Below are 26,369 nucleotides of genomic sequence, written 5' to 3'. Positions count from 1 at the left end.
TGTGGTTTAACTCCTCACAAGATACTGAATTAATTCTCAGGCCGGGCAGGTGCTTCGCTGCACCAGTTGCCGAGCTTGTCCTCCCTATGACATTTTAGCACCCAAATAAACATCCTGAACCTTGCCACCCGCCACGTATAACTATTGTCGTTTTGGGTGCTGGTGTGTGTCTGTACCTGTGTATTGTCCTAAACAAGTGGAATTCAGAGAAACTGGCCCCGATGGATCATTGCTATTGTTGCCGGTGTTTTTCTAGATTGTGATTCAATTTGTGTGGGTCAACAGGCACGTTGTGCTACTGCTTTCCTTTTGCTTTTAGCTGCTGAATGGGCAGCTTCAAACAGATACGAATGCATATCATGGGAGGAAATTATTTTCTTTCACTGCCCTGTGTTTTGTGATGACCCATTGCTGCTGATTCAGTGTGCAGCTGGAAATCTGTTCATTTATTTTATTTATAGTTTTTTTAAAAAGCTGTTCCTGGATGAAGAGGGGTTGAATCATGGAATATTCTTGCAGGTTATAGGATCTCTCAGAATGGCTGTTTCAGTTGTTTTTCTGTGCCCAATTCTTTTAAATGTTCAGGAAATGCCAAGAGGATCCATTGCTCCAAACCCCTTCATTATTAAGCATTTTTTCAGACTTCCACTAGCGTTTGGATCATTTTAATTTACTTTCATTCTCTGACTGGTGACTCACCCACGCAGTTTGACAAGGAATAGTATTTTTGCCTTAATTTACTGAGTTGCCCTTCCTTGTATTGAGGAGCTCAAACACCAACTTTTTGGTTTTGGTTTCTTTTTAAAGTCAATATATCAGAGTCCCTCAGTAAAGCTCTAGATCCAGTTCTAGAGCTGGGCCTTGTTTGAGGTTCAAAAGTGATCTGTTGCTTCCTCTGCGTTAAGCACTCACCCTGCTCCAAGATGGAGCCACGAGGATCTCCTCAGTGCACAAATTTAATCTTTTGGGGTTTAGTTCATGTCCAAGTACATATTTCTCTAAACACCCCCCAAATCTTACTTCTCACCATTCAGTCTGTAATAGAGGCAGATGAATATGCATGTGGGAAGACTCATTTTAGATCTACCTGCCCATCCTGATATGCTGAAACCAGCAGCCCTGCGATATGCATCTATAGGGACACTTCATCCTCTTACTGAGCTGAGCGTAATTGCTGCCTGATGGCTCAATGTTTCTCTCAAAAGAGATAGTTCTACAAGAATAATAATAATTTTTAAAAGTGCTGATTATAGACAGCTATTCAGGTCCAACCTTGGAGAGCCTGGGAAGGATGTGACACCAGGAGGAGAACTTAGAGGAAACACAGTCCCACTGCCCTGACAAAGAGACAAACCTTGAAACATCAATTTTCTTTTCCAGGGGAAGGGAATGCCTCTCTCCCCTGACCTTAGCCACCTCTGCCAGCCCTGTCTGCACATGTGGCAGCACCTCGCTGCAGGTCCCATGGGCAAGAAGGGCTTTTTGTAATTAGCCCCTGGACATCTTTTCCTCTCTGGGCACTAAGGATAGGATTTTTAAAATTATTTAAATATTTTATTTATTTAAATATTTAACATTTATTTAAAGCCATATCCAGGACTTCTCAGAGGGAATGCAGTTAGTAGTAAACACATTGTGCCATGCTGTCAGAAAGAGGGTTTTTGTGCTGACTGATGTTTAGTTCTTCATTAGAAGTGTGAATTTATAGGATTTCTCTGTATTTGTTATTTTTCAAGAGCTGAATGTGCTTGGCATTTCACGACAATAGAAAAAAAAGTCTCTATTTCAGAGAGAATTATGAGTAAACATGAAAAAAATAGCTAGTTCTGCAGAACTTATTCAGGTACTTGAGTGGATTTGGCCTAGCTGTACACAGATGCATATAAAATATTCACAAATTCTCTTGCCAAATGCTAGTTTCTCAATTACCTTATTAACCTGGACTTTCCAACAAGCTTTTCTCAATGGATACTTGGTGTATGGAGTTCAAATGGCATTCTGCAGATTGCAGTTGTTCAGGCTAACAGCTTTCCAACAGCCTGCAAATGGAAACTGCTGCCTTCCACGAGCAGGAGCACAGGATAAAATAAAATGCTGCCAGAGAAACTTCTTAAAGCAGGGTGGATCTCAGCCCTTCTCTAAATATGATGCTTAGGCCCAGTTACCTAAGAGTACAGTACCAAAAGGTGGTAAGGTGTGAATTATAATTGATTAACCATTCCTCTTAACAGATTACACAGACTGTAAATAGAAAATAAAGATGTAAATATAACATATAAGACTGTAAATATAAAATATATGTAAGTGATGTAGAAGACTAGAAAGATTGTAGATTGATAGTACAAAATTGGTCTAATTCATCTAGGATAAATTCTAGGTCTGAAGTACAGGCATGGCATAGAAAGTACAATGTGCTCCTACCACAGCACAAAATCCAGCTCTGTCAGCCCAAATCTGAGTGTTCAGATTAAACTGTACCAACAAGTTTTAGTGACCATTAAGTGAACATTTTCTCGTAGAACAGACAATAGGACCAAGAAGGTGTCTACATTTAGCCCATACCAGGCTAAACTATAGAAGTTACTCTATCACCTGATGACCCCTCCCCAGTTGAGAAGGGGAATCAGGAAAATGAAAAGAGATGTGAAGGTTGAAACAAGGACAGATTTAATGAAGCAACAAAACAAATAGAGTACACAAAGTTATATTCCACCTAGAATGTCTAGCCCTCACAGTCCTTAGAGGAAAGAGGAAAAGGGAGCAGGAGAAGGGAGGAGTAGAAGCTCCCCTTCCTCATTAAACCTTCCCCCTTTACAATGACCATGACATTATGGGATGGGCTACACCTGTAGGTAACTCGGGTCAGCTGCCCTGGCTGACTGGAAACTGCTGACACCCTGACCAGCATGGCTGGCCTATGGTTCTATCCCAGCCAAATCAGGACAGCAGGTTCAGATGTGTTTTGTGTTGATTTTGTTAAGGCTGAGAGAGGAAAAACTGTGAGAAAACTTGTTTGCAAGAGTGCCAAACAGTAATTAGGTGTGGGTGTTGCAGCTCGTGAAAGGATCGTGAAGCCAGAGGAAAGCAGAATAAAGATTTGACTTACAGAGTTTGGTTGGAGACTGCCTTCAGAGGAGAAGGTGGCACCTTCTTATGAACATTTCCACTATATCAAATGGGATTTGTTTAATTTGAATAAGGCAGCTGGGTGATAATGTCAGAGAAACAGACTGGACAGTCAGGGGAAGGGACAGGAGGTAGGGGCAGATTTCAGTGTTGCTGTCACCAACTTCGTTGGTGAAGCCAGTGAACAGAGTATGTGGCTGAAAGGTGAGTGACATAAAATAAAGTGATTATTTTGGGGGTGAGAGTGAGCAAGAGAGATTTGGGGAGAAGGTTAATGATTGCATCTGAGATGTATGATAGGAAAAAACAGGCTGGAGAAGAGTTTTGCTGTACAGCCGTACTGGGGTTACTGCTGGTTGTCTTGGAGAGTGGTCTGCTTGGAGCATGGGGGGCCTGGGTGAGAGAGGGACTCAAGAGTGATGAGAATAAATAAATAAAAAAAGATCATATTGGGAATAGCCAGCATGGTCAAGGATCCCAGAAGCAAGAGGACAGTAAGAGGTAAAGAGGTGCTAGGGAAATTTCAGTGCATAATTAAGTAAGATTTTGTATGAAGGGAAGAAAAGTAAGAATTAATTTAATAAATAGCGTTGAATTAAACTTAATTAAGGTGGGTGTTGTTATGCTGGATAACAGGATAAAATTAAATTAGAGGAAATTCAGTCTAAGCATCAAGTCATAATCTGTTTTGAGAAAATTGTCAAAACTGCTTCCTATGGGAAGTTTGTAAAGCAGCATCACTGGAGCATTTCAAGTTGACCCAAACAGCATAGACACAAAGATTTAAGAAATCATCCTGCGCTGAGACGGCAAGTAGACAAGAAATGTGATCCAAACCGTACTCACTGATCCAGCTATTTTGTCTATTTATGACATTTATCATACATTAGTTTCAGAATTCCGTACTCTAAAATACCTGTAAATTGTACTTCTACTTATACACACTTATTCAACAGTTCTCAGTAGCTTTTGGAAAGCATCACTGTTTTATTTTCTTGAGCATTTGATATTGAAAATGCAAATTGTTTTGCTTTTAGATGGGTCACAAGTAATGCTTACCTGCTGTTTTTGTGTATGTCTTAGACTCTTGTTTTCATTTCAGGTATTTACATTTACAAACTCAGAATTTGCTCTCTGTTTCTTGTTTAATGAAATATTCAGAAAGAGTTGCGTTCCTCTCCTGTGTAAATGGCTCTCAGGAAAGACTACCCTGTAGTGTAACATCCCCTTTAATAGCTAAATATGACTCTATGTCTGTATAAACAATCAGATGAAAAACTACAGCAATTTTGGCAGGTAAGAAAATATTAAAGGTGAAGAAATATCCCCTAAACACTAAACTCTCTAATGATTTCTCTGTGAGTAGCTGGGAACCAGAAAATTTGTTTATATTGCATTTGTATTCTCATGGCAGTAAGGCTTGGTCCAAATGCTGGAAATACTGTGTTGATAAATAATTAGTTTATTGAAGGTATTGTGGGTTTGATTGGGAAGTTATACTGAGATGCAAACATCAAACCAAAGACTAGTTTGAGGCGGCGATGTGCTGCTCCTTTGCAATGCAACTTGATCTGCTTTCAGTGAAAGTCATAAACATTCATTGCATGGCGGGATGGAGCTTCTCTCATACCCTCTGCAGCGCCGTTAACTTTGGAGATGCAAAAGCAGATTGAAAGATCAAGTCCTGCCCGCTGCAGGATAGTCCTGAGTTACTGGTTGCTCTTTCATCCCATTTAAAGTCACTGATGAACAGTATTTTTATGATGTTCAATAGGATACAAAATGAGACCATTGGGGGCGGGTTATGGCCTGTGCTGGGGTCAGCTGATGTGGTGGGAAATGCCCTTATCAGCGACACCCCACCGTTCAGACCTTTATTGCAGTGCCTGCAAGTGACTCGCTCTTCTAATAGTGCAAATAAAGTAATGGAATTTCAATAAATAATTCAGTCCTGGGTCTGATTTCAGGTTCAGCATTAACTTTCAGCACCTGGTTGCTGTTATTATTTGTTAGTCCAATATGCTGCTCAGAGGCATGGAAATTTGGCTACAATTCATCAACATTTGCAGAATATACTGTATGACCAGATTACTGTCCCTGGCTCAGAGATTTTTAACAGACATTCAAATTCCAGATGTGCACAGATTTAATTCCTGTAAGAAAAACTGCATGCAGGATTCTGGTACTGTAATGGGAACCGGAGCTCTGCATAGAGCTTGCTTGGGAGAAGTGACTCCTTTATTTGCACTTGATCTCTACTAGAAATGGGATTAATTTGACTGCAATTTGCATTGCCTGTGACACCTTTTGACAATGATCTATCTCTTATTTTATCTTCTGCAGCTTTATTGGGGAATGATATTTTACATATCTAATCAACTCACAGGATATAGAATCATCAATATTTGAAATGATTATAATTTGTGCTTTGTAAATAGCTAAGCCAGGTTCATTCCCAGATTCTTCCTCCAGAGCCCATAAAACCACTTGCAGTTTTAATCACTTATTAGAAAGAAACTAGTGAATCCAAACTATGACTCTGCTCTCACTGAAGTTGGTGGAATACTTGTCATTAGTGGGAATATTTTGTATGAATATTGACTGTTATGGAATTAGATTAAGTGTATCAGAGTATAATCCATTAATAGCTGTGGCACCAAAAGGCCAGAACCAGAATACGACCCTATAGACATCAGCTTCCAAAATGTAGGAGCTGCATTCTCTATATGGAGAGCATGAACAACCATCCAGTATGAATACATTGCAAGACAAGTTTATTTGTCTTGAACAAGAAAGCCACAAATCCTTTTTTAAAGCCCTTACTTATTCCTATGAGATACAGAGTTGTATCCAAGATAACCAAGCAGTAGCTGATGATTGATCATCTCTATTGATTTTTACTACAATTGTGATGATTTTGTGAGTACTGCTGTGGCCTGACTCCACAAATCCTGTGACTAAGGTCCCTTCCAGCACTTAAAACCACATACAGAAATGCAACTGATAGAAAAAAATTTACATATATAAGCTATAGGGCAAGTTAGCTACCTTTAGCAAAATCCTAGGAATGGAGGTTTGTGGTCGACTTCCATGGGAGTGAGAACTTCACCCTGCAATGCAAACGTAAACCACTAGAGGGGATTTTACTACCACTCTATGTCTAGCGTGTGTCTATCCTGAAAAACCTTTCAAAACATATGTTCTAGTTCAACCACAAGATGTTGGCTACAGGCTGAGTGAAATCTATGGTTTGTATTATGCAAAAGGTCAGAAAAGATTATTATAATTGTCCCTTCTGGCCATTAAACCCATGAGTGAAATTCTGGTCCCATCAAATCATGGGCAAAATTCCCATTGACTTCATGGGGGCCAGACTTCATCCTGTGCAGGTCAGAGGAAAGCAAAAGCCTGTGCCACCAAGCATCTAGCACTGACAGTAAGAACAGCTTTATTGTCAGAGTCACTAGTATATACTGTTAGAAAGGGTTTTTAAAACATCCTATGCACCCTCTCTATTCTGCAGCAAGATGAAATAAATTGAGACGAGTTTTACCAACTTTTTTTCTTTTGATTTCTTCAAAGCCTCCACTAATGCAGATTACACAACCTCCTTAGAAAGCCTGCTTTGTGTTTCATTCATCCTATAATTACACTGGATTTTTTTCCCCCTAAAGCTTTATTGTTGCAAATTAAGCAAAATACTTAATCCTATCCTCTGTGGGCATGAACAACAATGGATCATCATCCTCTTTGTAAAAGTCTTCTACATGCTTGAGGTCTGTTATGTAGTGGTAGAACACTGCATTATCTTGTTGCTGTTGCTTGTAGATGCATATGCTTATGATTCATATTGTTTGTGATTTATATAAAACCTCCTTTGTTTCATCCTCGAAGCCTCTACCAGCTAGTCCCCATCCTGCATTTGTATATTAGATTTTATTCTTACTTCTTATACCTTGAGGTTTACTTTCGTAAATTCAATTTAAGTGAAATTCAGGCACTTCGTTCCAACTTCTTAGTGTCACTTTGGAGTCTACTCCTCCCCTGGGAAATACCAATAACCTCTTCGTGCTTGTTGCTGTCAAGAAATTTTGTAGGGTTCTGTGTATTCTTTCCTTCATTTTGCTAATGGAAACATTAAATATGACTCATCTTGTCGTAGACCTTTATGGTTCCTCTATTTGTTATGTGTTTCTAGACTAACAGAAAACCTGATTATTACTACTCCAGAAGTATTTTTTCAACCACTCATACAAGCACTTTGCGGAGATTTCATACAGGTCCTATTTCCCTACTTTGTTTATGAAAATACAGTCTGAAGCTTATGTCAGAAACCTTACAGAAGCCAGCTTCTACATACCTGCTGCTTCCTTCCTACCCACTGTGCTGGGTACCTCGTCAGAGAACAAAATTTTCTTGGTTTAATGTCTTTGTTCCTTGTAAGTCCATATTGTCTTTTCTTACCAACTTTAGATTTCCACATGTGCATGCAGTAAGCTTACTGTTTAATTGTTTGTTCCAGTATCCTTCTATATGTTAAGCTTATATATCTGTCATTGCTTGAGTTCTTTTCTTGCTCCTATGGCACACTGACAATGAATTATTGATCGGTCCCCAAAAAGCAAAGTTTTAAAAAGCCATTCTCTGTGCTTACATCCAGTGGCTAATGAGGGTACACAGGATCCTGTGCCGTGATACTGGTGAGTGATGGGAGCACTACTGCTTTCTTCACTTGGAAAAGGCTCAGGAAGAATTGTAAAGGATGATTGCTGTTTGTCCATCAAGCCAAGAAAGAAACATAAATATTTCCATTCCACTGGGTCCAGAAGCATACCACTGTTGTGCATAATCTACTAGCGAGAGCTGGGATGAGAGTTTGAAAAATTTCAAGATTTTGCTCTAAATTGCTCTAAGTCTAAAAAACCCATTTTTAAACATTCACAGTGTTACTGAACAGAAGTTGTGGGTTTTCAGCAAAGATGGAAACTGAAATCATCTCAGTAATTTTGAAAGGAAATTTTGGCTGGTGGGTGGGCTGCTGGGCAGCCAGGGGCCCTGCGAGTCCTGGCTGAGCTGCAGGTTGGGACCCCGTTCTCTTATAGCTTTTGAGTGGTCCCAGCATGCTGCCTGCCCTCCAGCTGGACTGCGGGGGTAGCCAAAGAGCAGGACTCCAGGTGTATTTCCTAAGCTGCATGGCCAAAGCCATTGTATATCTCCACCACATATTGCCAAATTCCAAGTGTGCTTCTCAAAAGAGTACTCTTCCAATGAAGATTTTTTTTTTTTGGCACTTTCGTACTAATTTTTTTCCTAGTTGCTCAAGAAGCTCTAGTCAGGGATAAAGCAGATCTAGAAAATTCTTACTAAGACTCTTAAAAACAGCTATGTCTTCTGGGTGGCTCCTGGCCTGATTTTCCAAGTGTGGAGAGTTGACACTTGTGAGAAGTCAGCTGCCTTCAAATCATCTCATAGGATCTAGAACTGCTAGCCACTTTGAAAATGTCAGCCTGCATTTACCACCCATCCTTTAGCTGGTGCTTTGCTGACATTAAGAGAATATAAATTAAAGATGTGCTATATGTGGTTTGTCTCTACAATACTGCTGATGTTACTTAATGACTCTCATTCTTCTGGGGGCTTTTCCCATATACATCACCATGTGAAAGTCAGACTTGGTATGCAGAAATTCCTCACAGCAGATCATACTGGAACGTGGTCTCCTAGAAAAAAAGTATTTTGGTCCCAGCCTTATATAGATACATATATATATATATTAATATATGTATATATTTTGGTGTAGGAAGTTTCATTATAGTTCCTACTATCAGTTTCTCATTAAGTTGAACACATGCAATGATAAGTAAGGGATCTACAAATATAAATCAGAACAAAATCATTTCTTGGTCTGGGGTGTCGGACCAGTCTGTGCTTTTCTATTCTGTTGGTATTTGTCAAGTCATCACCTTTAGTTCTTTAAAGAAAGCAGAAGAGGTGATGGAATAGCATGGCTCTTTATCACGTGATGAGACTATTTACCTGCGTCTAGTCTGTAGTTTTCTAAATCCAGACTGCCCACCAAGGCCGCTCTATCACTCCCCCTCCTCAGCTGGGCAGGGGAGAGAATATATAGTGAAAGGCTCATGGGTCGAGATAAGGACAGGGAGATCACTCAGCATGTACCGTAATGCAAAAACAGACTCAACTTGGGGAATAAATTAATTTATTACCAGCAAATCAGAGAAGGGTAATGAGAAATAAAGTAATCTCTTAAAACCACCTTCCCCTCAGCCCTCCCTTCTTTCTGGGCTAAACTTTATTCCCGATTTCTCTCCCTCCTCCCTCGACAGCAGCACAGGGGGATGGGGAATGGGGGCTATGGTCAGTTCATCTCGTGTTGTCTCTGTCGCTCCTTCCTCCTCAGGGGGAGGGCTCCTCACACTCTCCCCATGCTCCAGCATGGGGTCCCTCTCATGGGAGACAGTCCTTCACAAACTTCTCCAATGTGAGTCCTTCCCATGGGCTGCAGTTCTTCACAAACTGCTCCAGTGTGGGTCCCTTCCATGGGGTGAGGTCCCTCAGGAACAGACTGCTCCCACACGGGTCCAAGCATGGTCACAAGTCCTGTCATCAAACCTGCTCCAGAGTGTGCTCCTCTCTCCACAGGTCCTGCCAGGAGCCTGCTCCAGCGTGGGCTTCCCACAGGGTCACAGCCTCCTTCGGGTACTCACCTGCTCTGGCTCAGGGTCTTCCACAGGCTGCAGGTGGATATCTGGTCCACCATGGACCTCCATGGGCTGCAGGGGGACAGCCTGCCTCACCGTGGTCTTCACCAGGGGCTGCAGAGGAATCTCTGCTCTGGTGCCTGGAGCATCTCCTCCCCCTCCTTCTTCACTGACTTTGGTGTCTGTGGAGTTGTTTCTCTCACGTATTCACACTCCTCTCTTCAGCTCTAATTGCGCCTGTGCAATAACTTTTTTCCCTTTCCTAAATGTGTTTTCACAGAGGCGCTACCACTGTCACTGATTGCCTTGGCCTTGGCCAGCAACGGGTTCGTCTGGGAGCTGGCTGGCATTGGCTGTATTGGACATAAGGGAAGCCACCCCTGTAACCCAAATCCTTGGCATGTAAACCCATTACATCATGACGGATTGGAATTCTCAGGCATTGCAAAGTTCATTTCAAAGCAAAGCATGTTTCGTGCAGAACATATGCAGTGGCCAGTGGCTTTAACAAAGCCCTTGAGGAAAACTAAGACTGATTTAATAGAATCATAGAATGGTTTGGGTTGGAAGGGACCCTAAAGATCACCTAGTTTCCACCCCCTGTGCCATGGGCAGGGACACTTTCCACTAGACCAGGTTGCTCCAAGCCCCATCCAGCCTGGCCTTGAACACTGCCAGGGAGGGGGCAGCCACAGCTTCTCTGGGCAACCTGGGCCAGGGTCTCACCACCTTGACAGTAAATAATTTCTTCCTAATAGCTAAACTAAATCTCCCCTCTTGCAGTTTGAAACTGTTACCCCTTGTCCTATCACTACCCTCCCTGATCAAGATTCCCTCCCCACCTTTCCTGTAGCCCCCTTTCAGCACTGGAAGGCTGTTGTAAGGTGTCCCTGGAGCCCTCTCCAAGCTGAACAACCCCGACTCTCTCAGCCTGTCCTCACAGGGGAGGTGCTCCAGCCCCTGATCATCTTCGTGGCCTCCTCTGGACTCGCTCCAACAGGTCCATGTCCTTCGTATGCTGGGGCCCCAGAGCTGAACGCAGCACTGCAGGTGAGGTCTCACCGGAGCAGAGTAGAGGGGGAGAATCCCCTCCCTCGACCTGCTGGCCACACTTCTTTTGGTGCAGCCCAAGATACGGTTGTCTTTCTGTGCTGTGAGTGCACATTGTCATCTCAAGTTCAGTTTTTCATCCACCAGTATCCCCAAATCCTTCTCCAAGTACTTCCTTTGTACAGGTTGATCACTGTGCATGTAGCTATTCTGCTACCAGGATCTCAGCTGATGTGGCAGATGAATCTGCTTTGCCCCAGGTGCATGGACCAGCTTGAGTCAAGTGATCTTTAACTGTAAACATCCTAAGCCACCGTGAAAGGATTCCTAGGAAGAAGCTGACCTATATGACTGATCCCTTCCTGCCCATGCTGCCATTTGTGTGAATATAAAGAGTTGGAAAATAATGATTTACCGAACCTAAAGAAAATATTTGTTGTGTCTTAACTACTGACACCCACGGGAGGTCTCCAACCTGCACTTCCATCTCCTGAAAATCCTGAGTGTCTCAAGAGCAGAAACGCATCTCTGCCAAAACTGCAGAGGTCTGAGTGCAACAGCAGCTCCTTGGAGATCCGCAGCTCTACTGATCACTGCTCAGCCGGTTTGAATACAGTGTAACAAGCCAGCTCCCTTCACATGGCCGGCAGTGCAGACTAAGTTAAGCTTATGTGCATCTATAATATATGTCTGTATGTATGCCAAACTTGGACAACATTTTGGCTGGCTTTTGGGGAGCTGGCTAAAGAATTTCACCACTTCCTTTTTGTTTTGTTACTACCCTGCCAGTCTTTCTAGCAAATGCTCTATTTTTATTTGACATATATGCACATGGTCCATTTCCATGTGTGTGTGCTTAGGAACACATTTCTGCTCTGTCTTGCCCTCCCTTGGAAGGCTGCTGCTGCTCAGAGTTTCTCCTAGCAAAATGAAATCTTGGGAAAAGTCCAATGAAGTTAAAATGCTGCACAGCAAATTGATTATTGTTGTTATAGGCCCCCATTCAGGAAAGTACTTAAGTATCTGCTTAAGTCCCATTGAAATCATCAGGACTTAAGAACATTCTTAAAGTCAAGCATAGACTTCCTCTGAATTGGGATGTATTTCAGCACATGCTTAAATGCTTTCCTGAACCAGAGCCACAGTCAACAAGAGTGTTCTGTGATACACAGGGCTTGTGCTACAAGATTTACTTCTTACTTGAGACCTACCAGTGCTGCTCTGTGAATATACACTTCTTAGCTTGCCTCTCCGTTGGTGGCACTCCAAATAGCTTACTGGCTTTTACATTTGGAGGAGAAGTTGTGAAAGAAAAGAGACGAGAAACTGGAAAAAAATGATCCTTACTAAAGCAATACCTTGGCATGTCTGATCTCATGTTGCAGCCAATGCTTTTTCCCTACAATGGAGATTTGTGCTATTGTGTGTGTGGTATAATTACGAAGACAGATTTTTTTTTTAATGGCACAATAAATAGGATATTTCCTGGCCTGCTCTGTGTTTCGAATAGGATTTTCACTTCCCCTTTGGGTTCTGAGGGTAAGGAGAGTAAGTGTCAAAAGGCAGGAGCTTTCCCAATTTTAAAACAGAGAGGGTGTAACCATGTGTAATATGAGTCGAGATTTTGATTGTAGGAATCGTGAAATCAAATCCCTCCTTAATTCTTACTGAGAAACTTTGAGGTGAATTAGCCTGACTGCTTTTGCTAACTCATTAAAATACTTTTGAAAAAGAAATGTGTTTTAGTGTCATCAAAAATATCTCCCTACTTTACCCCCCCAGTGTCTAAGAGAGCACTGGACCATTGTGCAGAGTGGCCTCAATGCAACGAAAGGAGAAGGAGAACAGATAAACCCAAATATGTTATTTTCCTGGAAAAAACACAGTGCTTTCCGATATGCAGCTCTTTCCAGCATGCCTTTTTTGAGCTAGATGCTTACCCATTATTAATGATGGTATATTTCTCTAAAACTGCTATATTTTGGGAATAACTGGAAATGAAACTCACTTTTTTTTCCCTCCTTAAGGTTAGTTAAAGTAATATATAATTGTCTGTGTGCATTGCAGTCACTGTGCATGCACCAGTTGGAGTATTTTTGGAACGAGGGAGTTTCTTCCGGTTGTTTCATTTAAAGCGAAGTATTAGCTTGAACTTGAGAAGAGCTCCCTATTCACGTCACTCAGCTGTGCTGTTCAGTGGTTGGAGGCTCTCGATACTACCACTGCTTTACAAAAATACTTGTCACAAGCTCATAAAATCACTGAGACTTCCCCCCACACACACACCCGCGCCCTGAAACCTTTTTAATTTTGTTCCTTGGTAATGTGTCCGTACATCCCCCACTTGTGCACACAAATATCTTTAAGGTTTAATGAATTCATTAAAAATAGCTGAAGTATTTGAGGAGGAGCATCTTACAAATAATAAAGGAGAACATCTTGTTCATTCTTGCCATTGCTCAGAGGCAGACAGCTGGTGTGACAGTGGGGTTTTCCTGATGTGATTATACCAAGTTCCAGGACCTCACGTCAGCTGGTGTGAAGTACCTAAATGTCTGGAGTTTAAGTAAAAAAGCATATTTTTTTAGTAGTTGAACTAATAAAAGTAAGCTTATGTGAAGGAAAGGAGCAGAAAATGATGTTTCTAAGATGGAGCAAAATAATTCTGTAGAAATTCTGTCTCCACAAACTCCAGGCTTTTCTGTTGCTGAGGTCCACATTCATCCCACGTAAATTGAGGCACTCGTCAGATTCAGTCAAAGTGAAAGGTGGCCAGATTCGTTTTTTGGATATGCATCTTGTCCTTGCCCACACAGGAGACCTTCCCTTAGGCATTTCAGTTAAACTTCAGTGGCCAAAGAGTGTCACCGAGAAAATCCTCAAATCTCTTTTACTCTTCCACAGTCACTCTGGGAATTTGCCTTTTCAAGTGAGGTCCTTCTCCATGGGGAGCATGAGGCTCTGAAACCCTTTCAGAGCTTTGGGACTTACGCTGCACTTCGGAAGCTCTGTTTCCTTGATCCTAGTGCCCACAAACCCTGATGTCTATCCCTGGTTGCAATCATTAAATCAGAAATACGCAGCGTTACTGACAGTGTATATATCATCAACTTGCTCCTTTTTTATAAGTGGTTGATCACTTTTGCTGTGCTTCAGGGAAACTATGTGAGAAAGATTTTGTGCTCATTTGTGAATAACAGCAGGGATAAATGGTGTTTCTCTAGCTTGTCAATTATTTGTTCTTTTCTTTCCATCCACTGTTTGAGTTCTTGATCTTGATGAAGGTATTATTTAATTCCTGCATTTCTGAGTCCTTAACCTTGGACAGATACATAATAGGCTTGTATTTAGGCACTACTGGGTGCTTTAAGCAAGCTGTTTTTCTTTGAAGCTAAGAGTGACTAAGCCTAGGAAGTCCTCTGTTCTTCCTTGTCTCCTCCTGGTAGTTAATACACTTCACAAGGGATCTCGACACACTCCGAAAAGCCTTTGAAGTTATTACCTACTAAGATTTTGCTGTTTCTGAGTGCTGAACATTGAATTACTGACTGCTGTTAGAAGCAATGAGAAAGGATTCACAAAACTGACAGTCTTGCCTATAATTTCTGCAGAAAAAGAGCTGAAATTAATGGATAAATTGTGTTGCTGGGGAGATTTTGATTCTGTTCCCTCCTCTGTCACCAGTTTGCCTTGTGATTTGTAGTAGCGTTTTCAGTTATGCCAGTCACATGAGATCAAAGCCCATGAGTCAGACTCCACCCAAATCATGAGCCTGGCTTCCAGATCCAGGAGCTTTGAACAGAGATCATACCGTACTTTTTCTTTAGTTTGTATTTTTTTTTTTTCTGGAATTTCCTCTGTCTATTCCCAATGTGTCTCTAGCAATTAATGTTTTCCACTCTCTTGGAAGTGTTGGGAAGATATTTTGACTATTTGGGGCTGTTGGAGGCCTCATTTGACCTACACAATTAATCTTATTTTTGATCTCCAAACGAATCTTATTTCTTCCAGACTTCACATCTTTCTCCTGTCCCCAATGGCTTCTGCATCACTTGGCCTCACATGACCCATCATTTCTGTCTCTTCTTTGCCATTCAGCTGCTCTGGCCCCCCTTTAGTCCTCTCTGGTCTTGAGAGAGCTTTTCACCATTGCCTTGCAGGATGGATATCGTGTAAAAAAGTTGCAGATCTGGGTAACACTTAACCTTTGTATGAGAATATACAATTGTGCGGAGCACGAAAATGGTCTCCATGAGTCTCTTTCCTGAAAAAGATGAAATTGTTACTTGCAGCACAAGAAGTGGGTGATGAGCACAGGTGGGAGTTTGCCTCTATGTAGGATGGAGACCTGCAGGAGGGCTGGAGCTTTGCATTTTATTGTGAGACAAGACCCCTTTGCTCACAAACTATTTGCAGGACTTGGCAAACCAGGGTTTGACACTCACTTTGAAGGGAGTCAGGTGAAGAGTGGATCAGAATCAATGAATTTATAAGTCAAAGCAGATCCAGAGAAGGTAAGATGAGAATCAGCGCTTCTTTCTGCACTCTTTGACCCTCTAATTTGGTCTGTTTTTCTTCGAATTTTGGATTTGTAATATATTGTTTGTAGCCTCAGTTAGCCAACTCCATTATGAAGGATATGATTATGATCAAGACAGTGAAAAAAACAAGGGGAAATCTGGTGTTGTATCGCTGTTTTCTCCTATAGCATTTGCCTCTTTTCAGGAAGGGTAAGAAGTTAAAAGCTCTTGGCAATGGCTTAACAAGCCAAAGTCAAATTAACAAATATGACTTTGCAGTAATTACTGCATGCAATACAGTGGTGCCTGGTATTCCCGTGGTAACATTGTCTTTCTGCCATGAAATTTGCAGAACAGAGGTAACTATTTCATTAATACAGTTTTGCAAACTAGGCTCTTCACACTTCAGGCAGATGGGAAAATGAATCTTGTCTCACTCATCCTCCTGCCATACCACTCTTTCACCCACATTATTTGCTGTTTCCTGCATATGCCATGTGCCAGGCATATTGCAGGTCCATAATTTCAGGTAAAAGTGCAGCCAAACTGTACATCCATGTCCAAATACCTCTAGAGTCTGAGCGTTTGAAACTGAATCTGAAGCCAGAGAAAACCTCTTTACATAGCCCTAAACTTTATGACAGGCTGTCTCCAAGCCTTGAAACCACACTGCCTCCATATTTTGGTGGATAGGAAATGTGGAATTTGTTTTTACACTCAGAATCACCAAAAGCTGCATTCAAGACATGAGAAAGATTCATGTAGCCTACCAGAAAATCTTTCAGCTAAACATTTCACATGCAAGGCCTGAATTTGTAGCAACTGGACACATCTGAAAATGTTCATGGTTGTGCTGTGAATGTTTCACAGAACTGCAATAATTAGAAGCGATTCCTTCTTTAAGACAGAGAAATGCTACCTCACAGCTTCAATATTAGTAAGATAAAATTTGTGAGAGAAAACAGAGAAATATCGTATTTTCTCCAAAGGAAAAGGGCATGCAGTTGCTTAGGTCTTTCATCAGCCATTTTCGGACACACACTGTGTGCATAAAATGCAGTTATGCAACCCATGTGGGTCAACAACGGAAGGCTGGTTGCTTCACCAGGATTATAAGAAACTTTTAAACACAATGGCACCACAAATTAAAATGGAAATCTATCAAAACCATTATCGTCCTGAAAGCTTTGGCCACAAGCATAATTATTGTAGAAGGATGTTGTCCTTGGATGCAGCTTTGGCTCAGTTCAGCTAGTGTTATTTGTATCCCTCCATGGCTCAAAGTCAGAATTTGCATGGCTAAGGACCATAAATTTTTAGAGGAAAAAATAGGCTGTTTCCTTAATGCTAACACTAGCAGTTTTTTATTGTTTTGTAGTGGTTTGTAGGCAACTCGTGAGGTACTAGAGATAGGAATAGACTGAATGCGGTGGCTGAAATCTGCCTGGAACCTTGTAAGGATTCGGATGGAGATTTGTCTTGATCTGGTTGTTTGTGTTTGAGGCTGTTGCTTTACTGAATGTGAACAAGAACAAGTCAATGTCCGCAGTGCTTGGATTTAAATCTAGATCTGAAAGTCCACATTTTGGATAGTAAAAGGGTGAAGCAGGTCTTGAGCTGATACAAGCTGCAGTCCACAGACTTATATAGAGCAGAAAACCTGTCCTGAGTTTTCTGGCATGTCCATGAAGCAGGCAGTCCTGTAGGCATGACAGTAATTGAAAGAATACACAGTCTCCTGGATGTGGCTTGCCACCAGCAAGGGACACATCTCTTTCACCCAGAGATGCTCTCAGGAGGGGCACCAGGTTGCTTTCTCAAGCTCCTGATGAAGGCTGAATCCTGGACTAACACCATTCTGGTGCTGATGATAAACTATATTAAATAACAGGCACTGTTGGTTATTTTTAAACTGGTTATTTTTCTTTCAACATCCAATTTTCCATTTTGAGGGAGGTAAGTGACTAACAAGTCTGAAATCTATTTTTCCTCTCTTTCCATCCTTCAGGCTGGTATAGATGGAGAAAGCATTGGGAACTGCCCATTCTCCCAGCGTCTCTTCATGATCCTGTGGCTCAAAGGAGTTGTGTTCAACGTCACCACTGTTGACCTGAAAAGGTAAAAATTGTTCAGTTTAGTTGAAAATAGCTAGACGATACAGTGTTTACCCTATGGAAAGGCCCCACAAAGTTCAATCAGATTTGTATCTAGCCTAGAGAGTCTGTGGTGCACAACAAAATAGTTGGGCTTCAGGTTTGGTTTGGGTTTTGTTTTTGTTTTTTTTTTTTCTGCTTGTGGAATGTTTTTAAATTAAACAGGGTGCTTGGGGTAGTTTCAAAGTCTTCTAACCACAAACTACAGAAAAAAAAAAAAAAAAAAGAAGGGCAAACTGATTTTGTAGGAACTATAAATATCTGTGCAACTACCTGACCATAAAGATTAGTCGTTTCACTACTTTTTCTCTCTCTGCAGAAAGCCAGCTGACCTACACAATCTGGCTCCTGGGACCCACCCGCCTTTCTTGACTTTTAATGGAGAAGTCAAGACAGATGTTAACAAGATTGAGGAATTCTTGGAAGAGACTCTTGCACCTCCAAAGTAAGAACTTCAGATTTTTTCAGTCAATATTCCATTTCCTAGGAATGAAAGATGTCCTAAGAGGAGTTCCTAAAAAGCACTCCCTCCTACAATCTTTACTTACAGGAGTAATATTTATTTATGAAACTTGCTGGCTTCAGTGAGATGACTTCCATGTGTGAAGGTTACTTGTATGACTAATAACTGCAGAATGTTTTCTCTGTACACATTTCAGGATGCCCTTGTATGCAGAATTAAGGAGAGCAATACTAGAAAAATTTTGTAGGGGTCTGGTGTCCACATTTTACAAAGCTAAAAATAACTTGGAATAGATGCCGAGAATTGCCACACAAAATATCGGTGCCAGGAAAAGCATTTTGCAGCGAAAAACTGGAGGTTTCTGAGCTGTATTAGAAAGGTTGGAAGGGGAACGGACTACAGAGTAGGAGAAGCTCTGGAGGCAGAAAAGTGCTCATTATTCTAGTCAAGAAATGACAAGAGCCCGTGACTGGAAGTTACAACCAAACTAATTCATGTTAGAAATAAGGCACGGATTTTTTCAGTATGAATGATTAACCACTGGAACAAGATACCAAGGAAAAATTTAGATTTACCAGATATGCCTTAGTAAAATGTTTTGGACTTAATACAAGGATAATGGGGAAAAAAAAAATTGTTAGCTGGTAATTTGGACCTTAAAATCTATGAATCAATGAAAATTGGCTTGATTCCTTATGGAGTGTTTTACCTCAAAGTGAATCAGCAGCTATAGGCCAGTCCTGAGGCAAGAGATCGGGTATTTAAATTTTCTATACTCTGATTCAAGACCACCGAAGTCAGTAGGAGTCATTAGTTTGTGTCGGTCTTTCAAGTCGATACACTTCTTTGCACCAGATGTCTATAAAAAACAATTTAGAGACTGAAAACTATATGTTCCTTCACCTGGGTAATACTAACGTGCCTTGCTATTACATCCTGGAGTAGATTTTCAGCATAGGGAATTAGACATGACTGCCATTCATAACAGAGTGAGCTGGCTGCCAAATTCCCCTGCACCTTTCTGGAAATTTATGCTTCCTTCTGATTTAAGGCCACTGTATCTTGGATTGTGGTAACATAAAGCACCAGTGCAATTACCTTTGTTATGAAGCCATCCCTGTGTAACTATCAAAATGCCTACCTTGACAGACACAGGTATTATTAAGAGGGACTTGCCAAGTGGTTTTTTTCAGATAAATGACATCATTAATTGCAGTTCCTCGTACAGGACTTTTTTCTTTCTTCTTGTAAATTGTATTTGTAATCATCACTATGTTGCTGATAACAAGATGTTACTCTCTACACTGCTGCTCCCTTTTCAGGTACCCCAAGCTGGCTGCTAAGCACCGGGAATCAAACACTGCTGGAATTGATATCTTTTCCAAATTTTCTGCTTACATCAAAAATACCAAGCAGCAGGATAATGCTGGTGAGTAGGATCATCACCAAATGTGACAGGGAGTTTGTGTGCTTAGAACTGGAATAATTTTGCTGTTCTGCCATCATCTTATTGTAAACTGTTCATATGATATCAGGTACTGCTGATGATCAACTTGAGATGGTTGGTTCAGTGGACTCAATCCACATGTCCACAGTTGAATTAACTACATCTGTATGAGTAAATAAAACAGGCCACAGAGTGTTTAGTAGCCCCTTTACCAACTGCTATGACGTGGACCCTGTCCATACAGCCCAGCTTCCTCACCAGAACAGGATCCAATACTGCTTACTGGAAGTGGCTGGTGACTCGTGCGACCTCCTCTACCCTGCCCAGGCACTGCTTAGAGGATTGTGTGTTGAAAGGACTCAAAACTGTGCTAGTACTAAAAATTTAGCAGTGAATGACTGGGTGAGAGCAACTCATGCCCTGACTCTTCATAATTTGTTAGATATGGCCATCAGACTCTTGGCCCACTTATGATTATGTTACGCAACTGTAGCTAATTTGCTCATATAAACTGGATAATATGAAGACATTAAGTACAAAGCAATTAAATGAAAGAAGTGGCTTTAAGAAATGTAATTGCACTCTGTAAGCTCCAGGCTTCCCCTGACATGTTTGCGTGTCAAAAGAAATAACCCCTCCAGAAGCTGGATGCCATGCATATTTACAAGCGTCCTACGCTGTCTTCTTAATGAAATTGCTTTTCTTCTCCACATTCCTTTCCCCTCAGAGAGACAAGGCTTTGGCTAGTCTAAGCTCCTGTTGCTCCGTGAAAGCTAAGGATTTACACTGCCATATCGCTTGAGACGATCTAGTAGAACATTTGCAGTCACTCACTGATGAACATCTTACCTCATGTTAGTTGCTTCACAGACAGAGACCTAAGGCATGTTAAACACCGTGCGCTCATATCGTATCATTCAGAGAAGACTAGATTGTTTCAGGTTCTAGCTCTGCCACAGATTTCATCTCTGCAATTATGTTTTGTTGCCTGGGGCTGACCCGTGAGATGAAAATGGGTAAATGATGATTTATGTCAGATAACAATCTGCTCCTTAATATTTTTACATTGTTAACAGAAAGAAACAATTATAGTGCTTCACTTCTCAGGGGTGCTAAAAAGTGATTTTTTAGTCTAATGCTAATGGGATGCTCAGCTAACCTCTGTTGGAAGTTGTAAAAGGAAGGTAAATTAAGAGTGAGACTAAATAGATGTTACAGTGTAAATAAAATAGCTTGGCCATTTAGAAGGAATTTTTATGGTCTGCTCCGCAACTGTAAATCTTAAATTTAGCTGTGCTGCCCCTTGCATTCTAAAACAGCCACGAGTGTCTGTCCACATGCATAATCCCAACCCGTCGCTTCTCTGTGATATGCAAATCCCTCGACTCATAAGGGATGGCAGCTCCAGCCCGTAATAAATGGCTGTCCTAGAGCTGTCTGCATTTGGCCATGACCAGAGATGGAATTCAAGGCCGGATATCCGCCACTGTGAGATAAGGAATCTAACCCTGCAAAGTGCTCATGATCGGGTCTTCACCTTTTTACCAGCTGCAGTGTGATTAAAGTGAGCTTCCCCTAGTTCCACCAAGCAAACTCTTGCTTTAGGTACTCTTGAAAATAAAAGGAAAATGCTTCCCAATGTCAATTAAGCACACCAAGGTTATAGAGAGAAGAGGTCTTAAGCTGTAGGAGAGCAACAGTCTTTGTTCCCTGCAAACATCCTTGTTTGGTTTAGTTTGCTGGATTGTGCTCTTGTGATATGCAGACACACTGCAATCTCTGAACGTCCTGATAGTCAACTTTCCTCTTTGAAGTTGGTAAAAGTGTTTAGCTTAATTTTTTACAGCTGGAGTGCTGCAGTGCAGGGAGAATAAAGCAGAGACAAGCAGAATGGTAGTACCTACATGTTCCTTCCATAAGAAGGAAAGCACCTGAGGACTGAAGTCCTCGGGCCTATCAGTGCAGACTTATGCCATGCGGGAAGTAGACCTCAATTTCAGCAGAGTAATTGTCTTGCAGTTTTCAAGGGGTAAACAAGAATAGCTTTTCCCTTCTCCCAGGGACATTTTACCCACTTTCCTGTGCAGTTCATCTGAACCTACAGCAGTTATTCTGAAGGCTGATTTGGATGACAGATAGTCAGTTGATTAAAAGGTAGTTAGATTTCTTGAGCAGTGAAAAGACTATGTGCAAAAAGGAAAGGTCAGCACCACTGTATACATATTTCCTAATGGACCTATTTCTTTTTTGACTAGTATTTTTTAAAATTGCAACACCAATCAAAGAGTGATCTGGGGGCTCTAGCCCTGATCTGGTACATGTCATTTTGCAGCAGGCTCTGATGCAGTCTTTCCTGTATAACTGCAGAAGTAGTTGTATAGAGTTCTGTAATAATAAAAAACATTTTATAAACATAAAATGTAATTACTTGGGAGAATGTCCCTTTCTCTGTCTCCATATGAGCAGGTGAAATCCAAAAAGAACAGAGATTACTGCTTGTGGTTTTATCTTAAACAGTTCCCATACACGCCAGCTCTCAGATAAAGGTAATACACGTCTCATATTCATCCTCTATATCAGCTCCTAGCTCCAGCTGACTCAAGTGCTTGGATCAATCAAGAAAGCCACCCCAGAGACGATGAGTTGCACACGATCAAAATACACAAATAGAAAAAGACTTGTTAATAAATCCAGAACAGAACAGAGAACCCAGACTTTTGTATAAAAAATAATTTTAATTTATTTTAGTGGGGAATAGGGGAGTGCTGAATACCAAGTTAACTAAAGCACCAAACATCAGGTTGTTTAAATTATGTTCTCTTAACCTGGGAGTCAGGGAGGTGTATTCGGTAATGTGTGGGATATCAGGCTGGGAATTTGTAGCATCAGTCTATCTCTAGCTGCAAGAAGTGTGGCTTAGCTGTAATTATATATGATCATCCTTCGTAGCATACTGGTTTAGCAGAGATCGTGCGGTTTATGTAACATGAGCTCTCACTGCAGCCTGTGGCTATTACATCTTTGCAGAAAAGTGGCGTGAAGTGGTTGGGATAATTAATGATATTTATGCAGTATGAGGATACTGGATGTGAGAATTAATGAGAACCTAATGCACGCGGAAGATAAGCCCAAGCTGTTCCTCCCAGGGTGGTTTACAGCCAGGGTCATGCAACAATTTCAGATTTCAAGTGATGCCATCACTTGGCTTTGTCGTTGCAATGTTTTCTCTCCTGAGAGAGGTGGTAAGATGGCACTGATAACAGAGTCTGTAGCCTTTAAGTAGCTGAATAGTTTTATCTTTTTTCTTATAGTGGAAAAGTTAATGAAGAAAACAGGGTTTGTAATTTCTTGATTTAGTGTGTGTCTGAATTCTTGCATGCAAATGAATAGACACAATGCTACATATGTCTGTTTCTAAGACTGTGATACCCTCTGCTGGCAAATATGTGAATATATAAAGCAAGCAGCTTTACCATCAGGGCTGAAACATCCCCTTAACAAAATAGGTTTCCTTCGGTCAAGACAGTTTCCTCTTGCAAATGCAACATTGTCAAAAGGGAAGTGTTTCACAGTAACCTATCGATTTTGACAAAGTTTTCATGGAAAAAATAATGTTTTTTCTGGATGAGTTAAAATTACTTTGAAGTAAAATGCTTTAACGTTACAGAGGAAAACAGTACTTTTTTTCTGGGATTCATGCAGTACTTCATTAGCCACACACCGTTATGTTTTATGGCTGGCACAGAAGCAGGTGATAACCTTCTGTAAGTCTGTACGGCAATATGTTATTGATCATTATTCATTTACTTACCAAAGGTATTTGGCAGCTAGGCTGCCCTGATTTAATAGTTCCCTGAATTTCTGGTTCTTTTTTTCCATCTTTGTTTTCCTAACTTTTCTCTCTTATAATATAAAAATGTTGAAAGGTTTGGAACAGGCTGGCGAGGGCTGTAAGCCCAGAAGCAAACATATTCATGCCATATCAAAGTCCCACCACTTTTAAGCTTCTTGAAAGGGAAAGAATTGATTCCAGATTCTCAGGATGTGGCAAGCTGTGTTTAAAGAAAGTGTGTGCATTTATTATTTCAAGTCAGTTCAATTACAACGGGCTTGATTCCTTCCACCCCCTGTGTCACTTGATAATTTTATAACGGGCCTCTCTGAAGGAATCATCTCCTCATCGTGGGATTAGATCCGTGCCTCACTTCAGTAGCACAACTGGGTTGTTCAGTTCTCCGGCTGTTGCCACCAGGCTTGTACTTGAAATGACAAGTACTCGTTCACACAAGAACAAGTCCTTGGGAGAGTTTAGTGGCAGTAGTCTTTAAAATTGTTTCCTGGATGCTCCTGCTCAAGTTTTCATGGCAAATTTGAGAATTTTTGGTTGCCTAGTAATTGTTTAATGTCTAGAAGGAGATCTTGTCTGAGCACAGGAAGGTAAACCAAGATCTTGTGAGTTTACTTTGGTTCCTTTGGTTGATGCTGAGCAGGTCACTCAAGCTCTGTACAGGAACCAGGATAGCAACAATTCATGTATTCATTGGAGGAGGATGAAATTTAATTAATTGGAATGCTGTGTACATATTCAGTATCCTGCTTATTATTTTTTCTGAGAGACTGTATACTGCAAACCAAGGGGACAACCTATAGGAACCGCCCATTAACTGTCCCGCCTAAAATTGTAAGTTCTTTGGCTCATAGAATGAGCCCTTTGATTTCGTTTATGAGTTTAAAAAGTTGTTCTTGAATTGAGTTCTTAGGGGGCACCAGCTCCAGTGTGGGTGGGCGCATTCATTAGTGGTACGGAAGGATATTTCACTGTACGGCTCTTCAGAAAGCGCTGAGCCGGGAGACCACCAACATGATTTCATGCAGAGGAATTTCCAGCCGTCTGACCAGAGGACTCCGCTTGTCTGGTTTGGATTTACATCAAGAGGCCAAAAATAAAAGCGCATTTAAATCATTAACTTACATGTGATTAAATGCCGTTCACCTCTTTCAGTAGCTGCATCACACTTTGTGGTTAAGTGCGTGAGGTGGGAAATGTTTCTCTTAGCATGCTGTGTTATGTGTGTATACAGTAGATACGCACACACACATATAGGGATGGAATTAAAACTGGCCTACATCAGTTTTATGCTGTGGAGTTAGTTCTGCTAAGAAGAGAGTCAGAGCCATAGTACAGGTACGTGCACAGGCTGAATGGTGTGCTCTGATCCTCTGTAGAAGCCGTTTCATGCCTCCTTAAATAAGTAGAAAATCAGTTCACTCCAAAAACCTATGAGGAGTGTTTACAGTAATAACAGCTCTGTGGTGCAGACCCTTCGTGGCACCTGAGCCGATGTACGTAGCTGGGGTAGGAGCTTCTTGATGATGTGGGTCAGCCTCTGTCATCCTGACAAGTGTGGTCTGGTCTGGTTTCCAGCAGCAGGTCGGCGTAGGAGAGTAAAACATCTGTCCCCAAAGCATCTCCATGCTTGGTGGGGAAGGGCTGGGGGTCACCTCTCTTCCTTCCAGCCTGGCTTCTCACATCCAAAGTTGGGTTGGATTATAACTGTAAACGTGACACAGCTTGCCCTGAGTCTTCGATCCTTCTGCCCCATTCTGTGCCTAAAGGCTTCACCCCGTGCTCAGCACAGTTCCTGGCTTTAACAGAGCAAATTTAAAAAGCTGTTTCAATGCTCTGTGACAGAGATCTTGGACCAGGCTCTAATTCAGGACCAGCATTTATGCTTTTTGCACGGATTTTCAAGGTACCATATAAATATGTGGGTATAAATATATATATGTGTGTGTGATGTCTATGTATCAGCTTGCCATTAAAATTTTTCCTTCTTCCTCTTATTTGCAGAATTTCCCTTTTCCACTACAAAACACCCCACCTGTCCAAAGCCCAGCACAAGCCACAATTTGTCCTATGCTGTGACAATATTAAGTTTTCTCTGTCACGCAACCAGGAAGGACTAGAAATAGCTTTTAAAATCGTTTTACAGAAAAGGACTTGCTTTGTGATGGAATGTATCAGGATGAAAGGTCTTTAACTTTGGCATTTTGAAGCACAAAAAAAGCTAATTCAGAATATTTTAAACAAGTTTTTATGTCTCTGAGCTGAGTACTGTTGGGCTCACAGTAGCTAAAGTGCCTGGCAGCTTTACAAAACCAGCCCTAATGTGAAAAATACCCAGTCTTTAAAACATATGTAAAATAGCTTTTCTGCAACATTTGTGGCACATAAAGTACCAAATACATGTTGGTGAGTGTGATATAAAGCTTTTATTGCCATTCATTTGGGATGACCCATATAACTCACTCATGATATGTTAATAAAACTGTTCTCCACTCTGTCTCTTTATAAAAACACACATATAAAGACCACTAAAACAGTGGTGATAGCTGTGTGCTAACTTGTTAAGTAGTGCTGCAAGTTACATTTATCGTCTGTCCTATATTGCTTTATCTGCATTCTGCCCAGTAATCAAAGACTGATTCAAAAATGCTCAGAAACAGCAGTTTGCAAAATAAGTTTGCTTGAGAAATAACTTTTTGAAAGTTCCCCTCAAAATCATGCTGGCTGGAGGCCCAGAGCCATCAATATTCTATCTGGTACCAGTGACAGCTTTAAGGAGCAATATCTTTTGGCCTGCCAAAACTAAGAACTGAAATTTTATGCCACTGGAAGGAATTTTAAAATGATAAAAACCCACCATCTTAATATCAGAAACACGTCCCTTACTAGGGAATGTTTCTGAAGTTTCCTATAGTTTAGGTTTTTTCCTTCTTCTAAGACCTTACTAATTATCGTGTGAAGATTTCCTGGTGGAAGTGTGAAAAATCCTATTTGAAAACAATACAAAACTAAAACTAAAACTGTGTATAATGTGATGAGAC

At 41.1% G+C, this 26,369-nt stretch overlaps 1 protein-coding gene across 2 annotated transcripts in view; it reads left to right on the top strand.

Moving 5' to 3' along the window:
• Positions 1-26,369, top strand: part of CLIC5 (CLIC family member 5) — a 75,510-nt gene that overhangs the window by 33,096 nt on the left and 16,045 nt on the right. For both annotated transcript variants that reach the window (XM_086461660.1, XM_086461661.1), the window contains exons 2-4: positions 17,427-17,536; positions 17,891-18,016; positions 19,357-19,463. In XM_086461660.1, the coding sequence (XP_086317786.1) occupies positions 17,427-17,536; positions 17,891-18,016; positions 19,357-19,463 (343 nt within the window). The remainder of the gene's footprint in view (positions 1-17,426; positions 17,537-17,890; positions 18,017-19,356; positions 19,464-26,369) is intronic.

The sequence above is a fragment of the Leptosomus discolor genome, chromosome 2 (genome assembly GCF_034619465.1).
Source record: "Leptosomus discolor isolate bLepDis1 chromosome 2, bLepDis1.hap2, whole genome shotgun sequence".
Taxonomy (NCBI): domain Eukaryota; kingdom Metazoa; phylum Chordata; class Aves; order Leptosomiformes; family Leptosomidae; genus Leptosomus; species Leptosomus discolor.
Note: the sequence above shows the minus strand (reverse complement) of the source record. Positions and strands in the feature narration are given on the sequence as shown.